The 13,265-nt window shown below is 39.8% G+C and overlaps 1 protein-coding gene across 1 annotated transcript in view; it reads left to right on the forward strand.

The window, feature by feature from the left end:
* Window positions 1-2,915: 2,915 nt before the first annotated feature.
* LOC134798452 (zinc finger SWIM domain-containing protein 4-like) overlaps window positions 2,916-13,265 on the forward strand; it is a 114,324-nt gene continuing 103,974 nt past the window's right edge. Inside the window, exon 1 of the mRNA XM_063770893.1 lies at window positions 2,916-3,348. Within this exon, the coding sequence (XP_063626963.1) occupies window positions 2,931-3,348 (418 nt within the window). The 5' untranslated portion in view covers window positions 2,916-2,930. The remainder of the gene's footprint in view (window positions 3,349-13,265) is intronic.

Consider the following 13,265-nt stretch of genomic DNA (forward strand, 5'->3'; position numbering starts at 1 on the left):
CTAATAGATTTGCTGACTGTACATCGCTCAGACAAAGTCAGAAAGAAAGGGCTTCGCTCCTTCTGCTCTACCGATCTTCTGTAAGTAGAGTATGTGTACAAACGCAAGTGTTAGAAGCGATGAAAGAGTATTTAGACGGTCTTACCCGATGGACGGTCTTTCCCACATGGACTTTAATTTCGAAATAAAAAACCGGGCAAGTGCGAGTCGGACTCGCCCACCGAGGGTTCCGTACTTTTTAGTATTTGTTGTTATAGCGGCAACAGAAATACATCATCTGTGAAAATTTCAACTGTCTTAGCTATCACGGTTCGTGAGATACAGCCTGGTGACAGACGGACAAACGGACGGACGGACAGCGGAGTCTTAGTAATAGGGTCCCGTTTTACCCTTTGGGTACGGAACCCTAAAAACTACGACTTGGTGCGCATATTCTAGAAGGTCGCTTTTCTAAAAAAAAACTGTGGTTTACTCGTGTCGGTACTAATAGGTATCAGAACTCGCAGCAAAAATAACTTTACTAGAGTTAGACCAAGAAAAGTGTGCAGCGATTTTGATAGCCCACGCAGTGCAAGTGTTATTTTAAACGTCAAACTTCTGTGAAATTATGACGTATCAATAACACTTGCACTGCGTGGGTTATCAAAATCGCTGCAGACTTTTCTTGGTCTAACTCTAGTAAAGTTATTTTTGGTGCGAGTTCTGATACCTCTATTGGTCCAACTCTATTTTGATGTACTACTAATAAGTATATAATTAAATGATTCCACGTAACGTAAAAAGCAAGCAGAGTCCGTCTAATTAAATATAACAAAGTAAGGGAGCGTCATTATAAACGTCTTATTTTGAAAGAGAATTTCCTAACTTTCAATCATTTTCATTTAAAATGAGATGCAAAGTTATCTTGGTCCGACTCTCGCTAATGGAGGTAAAGAAAAGACATTCTCAGTTACAGAGGTCCAAGCGAGAAAAACGATTGAGTGAATCTCTTAATGTTCTCTCTTGAGCTTTCTCATTCTCGCTAACCGCCCGAACTCTAAAGGGTCCTGTCAGTTAGAACAACATTTTGACAGTTCCGAACAACTGATAGGCCGATACCGTCCGGCGCACTGTTAATCAGTGGGCCCCTTTAGATACGTCGAACGTTCGAACTTTAAGATACGTCAATTAATAGATCTAGAAACGATATGGATTATATGTGTCAGTGTCAAAATCAAAAGTGACTTTTTTGAAACTGACACATCTAATCCATATAGAAGAAGAAGAAGAAATACATTTATTTAACATCTGAGTATAAAAACTAACACACAACACAAAATTACACAAACTACATTAGATGCTAAACAGGATCCCCACTCAGCATAATGCCACCGTTATATCGTTTCTAGATCTATTAATTGACGTATCTTAAAGTTCGAATCGGGCAGTAAGTGCTAAAATAACGAGCCTCACTCTCGCTTATAGAGGTTTCTCACTTATCCAGCACGGATATGATGGTCGTTCTTCACGTTCTTGTCTACGTGATAGCGTGATAAAACGGTATACATCCCTTTCTATCCCGCGGTGTTAAAAAATGACAGTTATTTTATCACGTGGATAAAGCCATCCATAATACGCCTGCAGCACGGATATGATGGTCGTTTTTGTCTACGTGACAGCGTGATAAAAAGGTGTCCGTCACTTTCTATCCCGCGGAGTTAAAAAGTGACAGTTATTTTATAAATGTGGATAAACCGATCCATAATACGTCTGCAGGATTGGCTGTAACAGTGAGTATTAATTAATTCAGCTCTCATCGACGACACGACGGCGATGACGACATAATATTTTATTTATTTTATTTTATATTTGTTAAACTCTGTGAAACAATTTTGCTACAAAATCGGAAAACTAAGTATGTTATAGATTATAAATAGACACTAGAGTTCACTAGACATAGACACTAGATTAGCCGGTAGCTACAGAGCGTAGCGCTACGAGCGTAGCGTTAGCAATTAGTATGTAGAGAACTTTTTAAAAATACTTGTGTAACTTTCTGTGTTATTTAAGTTATTTTACAAGATGCATATGAAGGTCTGAACATAGTTTCCTTAACCACACGTAAGGTTCTTTACCCTTCGTGAGGCTGATATCCCATACCCCATCCCAACCTAACGGAACAGGTAGATCTCCAAAAATCCAGCTCCATAACCGTTCCATATTCAAAAATATAATCAGTAAAAAAACAATAAACAATAAAGGTCAACGCTCCCTCATCCAGCGGCTCGAGCGCTTTGCGCCGGCAATCTCAGCTGAGCTCCGAGTTTACTCCAAACACCAAGCGGCGTAAATGCCTCAACACAAGACAGCACTTACGACCTTCTCGAAACGCGCGGCGCAACATGGCAGCGACACCTGACGTCGTCACTGCCCCCCCTCCGCCCTCCCCGCGCCGTCTACCCCTCACCCCCGCCGCCGTCAGCTGTTAATGCAAGCCTCCCCGCGCCCCGCCCGCTTTCCCCTTCGTTTGTGTAATGCGAGGAGACCGGGCTTAAATGGATAAGGAAATGTTTAATTTAATAAGATGGATTGTAATTTGTCGAGTTTTGTTGTGCTGAAATGTAAAAGTTGAGTGTTTCGGTGTGATGGAGTTTCAGAAGTGTGCTTAAGTAAGTAAATGTAGGTATAAGGCGGGTTTAATCATGAATAATGTAGCCTTCATATCATTGAGAATATACGACTATGCTGTACAAGCATTATTTAAGTGAGGAGATGAGTACAGTAGTAATAAGATATTTTTTCGCTGTAAATATTTACAATGTAACTGCAATCAAGTCCGCTAAATAAATGATTACCGCCGTTTCCACAAAGCTATCGATTTTATTCGTAGCCTCGGAGAACAACACAAAAATGCCAACTTTTAATAATATATCGCACATTATGCCTGCCAAATGAATAATTTATCGCAGTGTGTCGATTCGGGGCGCGCGTCCCCGGGGGCCGCGCGCGGGGCCGCGGGGGTCCGCCGGCGGGGCGCGCGTCAGTCCGGCGCGAGCGGCCGAGCGAGCGCCATGTCTGCGTGCGCGCCGCGCGCCTGTTGCAGGCCGCGCGCCCCGGCGACGCTCCTCGACATCACCGCTAAAATAGTGGCCGCGGCGATCCCGTTCCAACGTATAGAGGAACGCTATGAGCGCATCCCGGAGCCGGTGCAACGTCGTGTGGTGTATTGGTCGTTTCCTAGGGACGAGCGGGACATTTGTATGTACTCGTCCCTGGCGCGAGCGCCCCCGGATGACCACCGCAACATCGCCTTCTGCCGCGGGCTGAAGCTGCTTGAAGCCGGTTGTGTGGAGAGTGTGCTACAAGTCGGTGAGTGCCGCTGCCGCGCCTGCGCCTGTTTACTAATATGCGCCTCGCCCACCCGCGCCGTATAAATAAAAACCTCGACGTGTGCGATCGATACCTCCTCCTCTCGGGAATTATTCATGCGTCGGCTCGTAAAAGTTTCAGGAGATTAGGGCTGCGGGTGTTGGCCGATGAAGATCTAGAGGTCCTGGCGATAATTCCGAGCATACTTACTCCCCCATAAAACCAGGAAGTGAAACCAGAAGTATCGTAAACAGGACGCGTAGCTTCGAAGAAGTCATTAGCGCCTGCTAACCTCAATGCATCTGAGAGCCTCAGTTTGTTTGCAGCCACGTTCTAATGGTTTTGTGTACATGTCCACAATTCGATACTCGGTAGCATGTATAATCGATTCGCAAGAACACATCAATCACTACGTGCTGAATAGAACTACCTATAATGCGTTCCTGCCTAAACCATGAGGAAATCGCGCTGGCAATAAATTCGTACTAAACTCGAAATGTCTATCCATAATGCATGTGATCAAAATCCAGCGTTATCTTAGGCCTAATTAAAATATACTTTCAAAAACGTGAAATTTTGATATTAACATAACTGGACGCTCCGTTACGTGTTACGCAAGCTGAATCTTGGAGTTTGCAGTCCAGGGCTCGTTTGTTACTGTCGCGGCATAACGGGCACGTATAAACAATATTAATTGCTGTTTTTTTATTTTTATTGGGCCGGTCTGGCCGTGGGAGGAGCATTACATATTCATTTGGGCTTATCTGCCATCGCGGCGATTACTGCTCGGTTCGGGCGGCATAAGCCACGGGCGTGACGTGCTCCGTTTTGGTTACAACATTCATGTCCGTCGAACTGATGAGACACCAGTTCTGCTTAATACTTGTATCTAATCAGGCCTCTGGAAGATACCAGTGAACAGTAAATCAACCGGGACAATGAAAGGTGACACCACGCCAACTTACAAATTGGTCGATTACAGGTTTTGAATCGTGTAAAGCCTTAAGGCTATCTGTGCCCGAATGCGGCAAAACCACACGAATAACTCCGCCGGCTGAATCACGCCCGCAGTCCGATTTTAGGCACTGGCGGACATCCAACTTTAGGGTAGAGGAACCTCAGCAAGATGGCCGTTCTGATATGAATCATGTATTTAACGGCGAGATAAACGCTAGGTTCATAAAGTTCCCGGTTCCCACACTCGGCTGAGTCACAATCACGCCCACTTTTACTAAAACACGCTGAAATATTTTCCAAGAATTCTGTTGTAGGCCATCCGTACGCTGGAGAATAATAGGCCAAGCGCCGTCAGCAGATTGGATGCCTTTCAAATATAAATATTGCTCTGGATACATTAATGAAGCCGTATTTAGAGCCGACATTATGCAAATGTATACAAAAGTGGAATCGGATAAATCTCGACAAACGAATACTGGTTCAATGCTGCTTTAAATACCTTTATATCGGAGACCAGCTTTGGCGGATTGTTAGCCAAACGGCGTATATGCAAAGAGATTCAGATACAATTGTGTCGTTTTGGATTAACATTAGACTGGTTACCGAAACGAGAAAAGCGAGAAACATGAATAAAACAACTGCACCCTGAAGAATAAATCGAACCCTACATTCTCCAATTCAATTCAATTCAATTCAATTCAAGCATACATATTTAATTGTCATGCAAAAATAAACGAATGCACCCGGCGCCGCTCTTGTAAATATTTTAATTCAATGTTAATAACTTTATATCGGTTCAAGCGGACCGGTTCGGTACGGAGATCTGATAGGGATGCGATCGAATAACCGATATCGGGCCTTTGTGGACCATTAGGGACTGAGATTGGATACCCCGTCGATATCCTGTTATAAAAGAAGTTAATTACAGTGGAGTAAGCCGAAAGAAATCATTGTTGAACCCTTGGTTGGAGTCAGCGGGCGACAAATTCCGTTCTCTCTAGAACACAATTCAAAGAGTGTTTTGCACTCTAAAGCATTTTGAAGACATAAGTATTTACTTTTAGACCCACTCTGTGTTGTGAAATATCAAGGAAGACATATAATCACTGATCCTTTATTTCAAGAACAAAGGTTCGTAAATCTACAGCTCGCCGTCAAACGTGTCGGATAATCTCCTACATTGTGGCTAAACCTGACCAAAAAAAATTGAACATGATATTGTCGTTCACATCACGTTTGCCATAGATGCAGTTCTGGGAAGGTTTGGGGCTTTATAGCCCGTGATTCACTCGTTATGATCTCTGATATCCTTTCATGTTCATAACAAGTTTCTTGAGAACTTTACTTATAAGTGATGCTGATGGCTCTGTCGTTCTAAGAACGCTTCGGGTATAATACATGTTGCAATGTAACAAGTTTGGAGAAAAGAACTTTGGAGAATTTAAGATGCTAGAAACTTACATGTTTGGAAACATGAAAACTTTTAGTCCGGATGTTGACAAGAGCAAAAATCTGAGCCTGTGTTTTTATGGAGAAGTTTTCTAGCTCAAATGCCACATCAAAATCAATTCCAAGGCAATACATATATTCGAAATGATGATACATGCGCTACACACCTTTTTCTAATAAAAACACGCCTCATTTGACCTCATTTCTCGGTTTTGCCTTGTCTTAGGTTTGCATCGACCTTAGTTTACAGTTTTGAGCACGAGCACTGACGTCATGTCAAATCTAAATTGCCTCATTCAATCCTAATAACTCTTTATTCATTGATTGCTTGTCATTCTCAATTTGGAAAGGTCAAATAGCGAGCGAGCAATAGATTGGATGTACCCGTCAACAGATATCAGTATCTCGCTTTCAAGACGAGGTTATTCTCACGGTTTTTCTTGCTGAATATGGACCCCAGGGATTCAAAATTATTACCTTCAGCGAATACTCCAAGGTGTGAAATAAAACTCTGCCAAGATTTTATTTTCATGGGATATACCTACCGATATAACCAAAAATTGCTAAAAAAACAGGTTACAGGATATATCGTGACGCCCGAAAAAACCTCTCACATTATTAGATCTATAATCGTATATCAAGCTCGATAAAATGTCATTTCAGATTAATTTCTGTAAGGACTTTCTATCTCAAAATTAATATAAGCCGAGCCCCGCCTTGGTTATAACTTTTTCTGAATCCGTTTCTGCCTGGGTCAAGGGAGCTATAAAGTGGGTGCTACCTGCCCCTAACTCTAACAAAAAAGGGTCGCGTGGCCATTTCAGTTTTTTCTGTACAATTATCTGCTTCAGTATTGGATTCTTGGTCAATGGAAGCAAATTAAAAACGGTCGTGTCCTGCTTTAGAGGAAGCGGGGGATAATTTATAGAAGATTTGTTAATGCATTGCGAATCGATAGTAATGTATTTATTTCTTCAAGTTTGAAAAGAACAGTTCTGATAACTACTTATGATAAAACAATCAACGAATTAATCTATTCTCAACATACAGAATCACCGTCATTGGTAAGAGAGGTAATATTGTTTTCCTAAACACGGACATGGTAATAGGACATGACTTCACTGAAAAAGTAGTTCAGAATTCTAACAATAATATCCAGGATCCTAACTAGCCTGTAAAACAATTATTCTCAAGAACCAGATCCAAATCTAGACACGATTAATGATTATAGTCCTTAATACAAGAGACTTATATGCGAGAATGGTGTGGGTATTTACGTAGACTCTAAGCGCTCTGGATTGGTTAATTTCTCAAACAATGGCACTAATATGCCTAAAGGATATGACCAGCCAGATGTGTCCGCAAGCAATTACAGTCACGTCACCGATGCTATAATTAGCGACAGGAAGACAGAATTGAGACATTATAGCATTAGTTATTACGACTACAATGTTAACGATACGTTAAGTGTCTGTTAGATGTTGAGGCATTATGCCGCGTTGTGTGTCGTCAATATTAAATTTTAGGAGAATACATGCATCCAATACTATAATTTCTATAGAGTTATTTCATACCCAACTATAACTATTATTAATGATATGTTAAGTATCTGTTAGATATGTTGAGGCATGGCGCGTTATGTGGTTGTGTGATGTGTGCGTCACATGATGTTCAATTTTAGATATACATCTTTTTCAGTTTTGTAATTTCTAAACATAACTACATTGTTAACTATTGTTAACAATGAAACCATGGAGTTAAAAATGTTGATACGTGGTTGAGGCACCTCTCATATGTTAATAAAATCATAATAAAATGTTTCCTTGTATTACAATCGAAGAAGCGCACTCGACTTCTTTGGTCATATCATGCATGCGGTCTAAAACGCACGACCTAGAAAGGCTGATTATCTTGTGCCAAATAGAGGGCAAGCGAGCGCGAGGAAAAGCTCCCACGAGATGGTCTGATGTTACGAAGAGGGTGGTTGGCGGCAACATGCAGTGCGTGACCCATGTGGCCTATGATCGCACACTGTGGAGACGTAGCAAACATGGTCGCGATCCTCAGCAATGTGGGACCGAGGAAGGAGAAGAAGTATTAGAAATATTAGAATATTTAGAATACATACATCTTCATTAAATAAGCTCTATAAGTCTACAGTGTACTTGAGCTTGTATGATGCTGCAAGAATTATGGGTACGTAAATTATTTGAACATATGGAATCGCATTGTAAATACATTATTTATTGCGACTACATTGTTAACGAATAACGATACGTTAAGTGTTTATAGTTACGGGTTTGTTTCGTTCATATTATAGTGTTACATCATGTTATTCTTGTTAACCCTACAGAATTAAATACTGTTGTTCACTATAGATACTTACGTACATTACATACTTTGTTTCATTGCGGTTAAGAAATGATTTATGGAAATACCACGGAAATAACAGGACAAACATGTTAGTTTGACTAGTTGAATTATTTTCATATCAACGATAAATTCATTGAAAGCAGATGGAATTACTCTGACATCATAGATTCCATTTAATCGTAAGAAATCATCTCAACGTTTCATAAAGAGTATCAGCTTTGACTTGCTAGTAGGTACTGTAAAGGTTTGCAACCTTTACAGTCTTTTTTAATCTGTGACTGGCTAGTCACGATATTCAAATTTAGAATTTAAGCCCGCTGTCAAATGGAACGCGGTGCGGAATGGGCATTCGATTAGAGGTAGCCATCGAGTGTAGATATAGACTTAAATTGTAATCTAACTGAGAAAATATATATAAAAAGATCTGATCTGACGTGTATCTATGCCCACAGCGTCCTCCCATATGGGCCGTTCCCCTTTACAGTACACTAATCTATTGCAGTGTGAATAGAACAAAATTAATAAATAAATATTGAATTTGGTACATGGTCCACTTCACCCGCCCTTCCCCTCAAAACTTATTTCGTAAATTTAAAAGAAAACTGGTGGACATTTAAATACACAGAACGATTGAATATAAATCTACGAGACAGCTAAATTTATGTCGACTATTTAGCGTTGGCGACTGAGAGTACACTAAATATTCTATTGCAGTGTGAATAGAACAAAATTAATAAATAAATATTGAATTTGGTACATGGTCCACTTCACCCGCCCTTCCCCTCAAAATTTATTTCGTGAAATTAAAATAAAACTGGTGGCTATTTAAATACACAGAACGATTGAATATAAATCTATGAGACAGCTAAATTTATGTCTACTATTTAGCGTTGGCGACTGAACTGTTTCCAAAGACTTTAGTTCCTCAACAAAACTACATTGTGCCTTAATAAATAGTGCTCATTCACTCTAAATTATCACTACTATTTGTACATCCACCTACGCCCACATCTGTCAATACGCACAATCGCAATTCATAGCAACAAAGACTGACAAACATGATCACTGAGCCTCTCTGTCCCATAACAGGGTTTCGTAGTGCCGGTACAAGAGTGTTCTGTCCGACCTCACCGATAACCAATATAACTAGACCTTCACAAACCCTTCTCATCACTTCTGGAACGACTGGTTTTATAAGAAATTCGGGAGGCGCGGAGGCTCAGACAAAACTGGTGTTCTTACAAAGAAGCTTGTCAGCTTGGCCAAGTTTTCCGTGCGTTTCAGCAGGACTGTATTAATGGATCGTTAAGACTATTTTGCGTTGAGGTTCAGATGGTTGTTGGATACAGTGAATCGTTGAAGGCGAGCGAGATTGTGAAGAGCTGAATGCTTGATTTGATGGCGTTAAAGATGGCTGGCAGCCATCTTAGCAGCCATTGGCTGTTTTCAAAGGATGGTCGCGAATAAGAACCGATTGTTAAAGGGGTTTTTGTAGGTTAACTCTTGATTTGCTGGAAAATGTTATGTTCACACAAAATTTTAATATAATCATTGTTACGTTCTTCAATTTACATATTACAAAAAGATTTATAAGTTGGTATTACGTAAACATACTTCAAAATAAATTATATTCTCGAGCATATCTTTGATATTCTGCGTTTGTCGATGGTTAAAGACAAAGTATAGAGAAGTGATACGAAAACACAAAAAAAAGAGGAGTATTTTTTCGCGTGATCGTGTCTTTAACATTACCATTAGTCATTTTATCACCGACAAGTTTGATAATGAAACGACTATTTTGTCCACAGCGATAAACGATATAAATGTAACCATAATAGGCTGCCTAAACTCCCAGCTTCATAATTAACAACATGGATTTTTTACAAAACTTTTATCACCATGCTCACGTACGTATAATGACCATGTTGCTTAAAATGGTGATCTCATAATCACGTACACGGATATGCACTTATGCATGTTTTAACCGGGTCAACTGTAATGTCACATGTGATTAACTTGCCCATGGGAACGTCCATTTTACCACACTCTGCTATTAACAAACCAGTTTCATCTGAGCTCTGATCACGTATATTTATTGCAAATGTCTAGGTCAAGTTAGAGAAGTAACAAAATATAGTTAGTTCTCGGTCAGGCATCGAATGTGTAACCTACTTGCGAATGACACCTCAGCAATATGTTGATTTGTTGATACATATTGACACGCAATTGTGATTTCATAATGTATTGATGATTAATTGATAATGTATTAGTACCTAAGTGATATGCTGATATGTATAAGCCTTAGAGCATTTAATAACTGGAGTTGCCATTACGATCTTACGCCTCTGCCGAAAAACTTGCACAATTGTGCAAACTTTTGTATGGACTGACATGGCTATTTGTACGTTACGTACAAATCATGTAGAAATAGCAATACATTTGACGTCCCCTCCCTCGCAGAAATCGGCAGACTGTTTCGTAAAGAAAATGACAGCGATGACATCTCCAGTTACTAAATACTCTAAGGTATAAGCGGTACCTATAGCTGAGCGGTTTAGGCGTGGGATTCTCAAACTTTGGTCGTTGGCTCTAATCAGTCTAGTCGAGCAGTACAAGTCTATACGGTACGGTCTTGTCACTCTTGTCGGATATCGACTAGGTAGTTAAATGATATAGACAAGATAGAGCAAATGTCACTTTTTGAAACTTGTCTATCCTCCTGAGTCCCCCTTGTCATTATTGCAGTTTTGAATTTGGAACCTTCTTATATCCCATTTTAATTCAAAATTCCATTTGGATTTAATCCTTTATAAAGGCCTCAGGGACTCAGGAGGCTATAGTAACACGGTTATCATACTGACGCGGATCCGCATCAAATGTGGAGACCGCCTAAGGCCTAAGCTAAGAGACCGACATTTTATCGTTATCAATATCGCGATCGCGCCTAAAAAGCCTGTCATTACGACGAGAGGAAATCAAAGTTTAGTTACATGGCAACATAGTCAAGTTTGAACATAACCATTAAGAGCCCATCAACGTGCACACTATAATCCTTTTCAAATAGCTTGGCTTCTGTGACAGCTGTCATCTCAATTCAATTTTTCGTTTTAAGGTTATAAAATATATGGAGATGACAGCTGTCACAGAAGCCAAGCTATTTGAAAAGGATTATAGCGCCACTGCTAAATAATCGTGATTATTTAAATTTAACGACAGGTTAAAAAAGGAGGCCGAATCTAGGAACTCAAAACAAAAACGGCCGTATTAACTTTGAACGCATAGATTGACGAATCCAGCAACATAAAAACTAGTTTGATGTTTTCAAAAGCTACTTAAATACACAATACGGTGCGTGGCGGCCCCCTTTTTTAAATACCTGTCGTTAAATTGAAATAATCACGATTATTTAGCAGTGGCGCTAGTGTGCACGTTGATGGGGTTGATTATGTCCTTGGAGACATTGGATAACTTATTCAGTGTAAGTAACAGGCTAAAAGTCTTTCACAGTTGTTTCAAACACAGATTTCCGAAGTAAGTTCCATTTCCAATGAACCTGTCACGAGAACGGAAAACAAATGGAACTCTCACAATACTCTATTTGTAAATAGCTCCCGATACAAACTGATGGAACTGTTCGATTTTCCTGTGAAGAAATCATTACAACCGGCAACTTTGTATGTTCTTCGGTAACTTCCAAAGAAGTTAAAGAAAGTGACCCGTTGAGTTTTCTCTTCACCCTTTGAGTCCTGTATTTCATTCCAAAGATTTACAGAATATTTAATATTTAACCTTTAAAGCGAATACATATGTGCTCAACTTTGAATTACTCTACACACCTTCCAAGAACCATTATGTCGATAAAAAACCGATCTGAACGTATGTTACAAGTATCCATCAAAGCTCCAAATAAAACGACTGCTAATCTGAAATAGATCTTATTGCTATAGATTTAAGGTGCATCGATTGCGAAGGCGTATTGGAACCATTTGTTATTGTCAATTATAATGATAGAGCAGAGACGTATTGTGAGCGGGATGTCTCCAGTGACATGACATGTATTATCATTGTAGTTTGAAAAGTTTTGTAAGCATTATATCATTAGAAACTTAATATCAGATATAACTTATATGCATTATCAAATTTGACTTAAAAAGAACAGCCTTAGATAAATATTACACAATAGGGTTCATAAACTAGTGAAATATGGGTCCTTTAGGAGACCTGCTGAAGTGGACAAAGAGGAATTGCTTGTTCGAAAAAAAAAACAAAAATCATCAACAATACCTTACAGTTTTCCATATTAATGTAGACCCAAGATTACTTATTTACATGGTTAAGAATTTTAAATTTGTGATAATTTTAAATTGACGTTTTGACGAATTTAGGCGTCTCGAAAATCGATTAAAACTACCTAATGCATGGCAGAGGGGGTAGCGCGACTATGCTGTCTTTAGGATTCACTAATCCTAGAAAAAACAGGCCACTGCCTGTGGCTGGAATAGAAAACCGGCCAAATGTGAGTCGGACTCGCGCACGAAGGATTCCGTACCATTACGCAAAAAACGGCAAAAAAATCACGTTTGTTGTATGGGAGCCCCATTTAACTATTAATTTTATTCTGTTTATAGTATTTGTTGTTATAGCGGCAACAGAAATACATCATCTGAGAAAATTTCAACTGTCTAGATATCACGGTTCATGAGTTACAGCCTGGTGACAGACAGACGGACAGACAGAGGGACAGAAGGACTGCGAAGTCTTAGTAATAGGGTCCCGTCCCAAAGGGTAAAACTTTGGGTACGGAACCCTAAAAAAGTATGTAATGACATTTCTACGACAAAGTACAAAAGCCGAGTCTGAAGCTGTACTAATAATTGCATTAAGCACGGAGGGGCGAAAGGTGGCCGGCAATTACCCCCAATCAGCGGAATTAAGGTGGCACTGACCCTGCGCAATGCGTGCCATCCGTGCGCCACTGTTCCTGGAGCATTCGAACATAAATTTGATAAATTCAAGTACAAAGTATCATAAATACATACCTTACAGACTAAAATACATACACTATAATACTCTGTATCTTTAGGTATTTAAATAAAAGTAAACAAAATCTTCCCTCAAATGACTCCTTAAGCCAGCTG

This window comes from Cydia splendana, chromosome 16 (assembly GCF_910591565.1).
Source record: "Cydia splendana chromosome 16, ilCydSple1.2, whole genome shotgun sequence".
NCBI lineage: Eukaryota > Metazoa > Arthropoda > Insecta > Lepidoptera > Tortricidae > Cydia > Cydia splendana.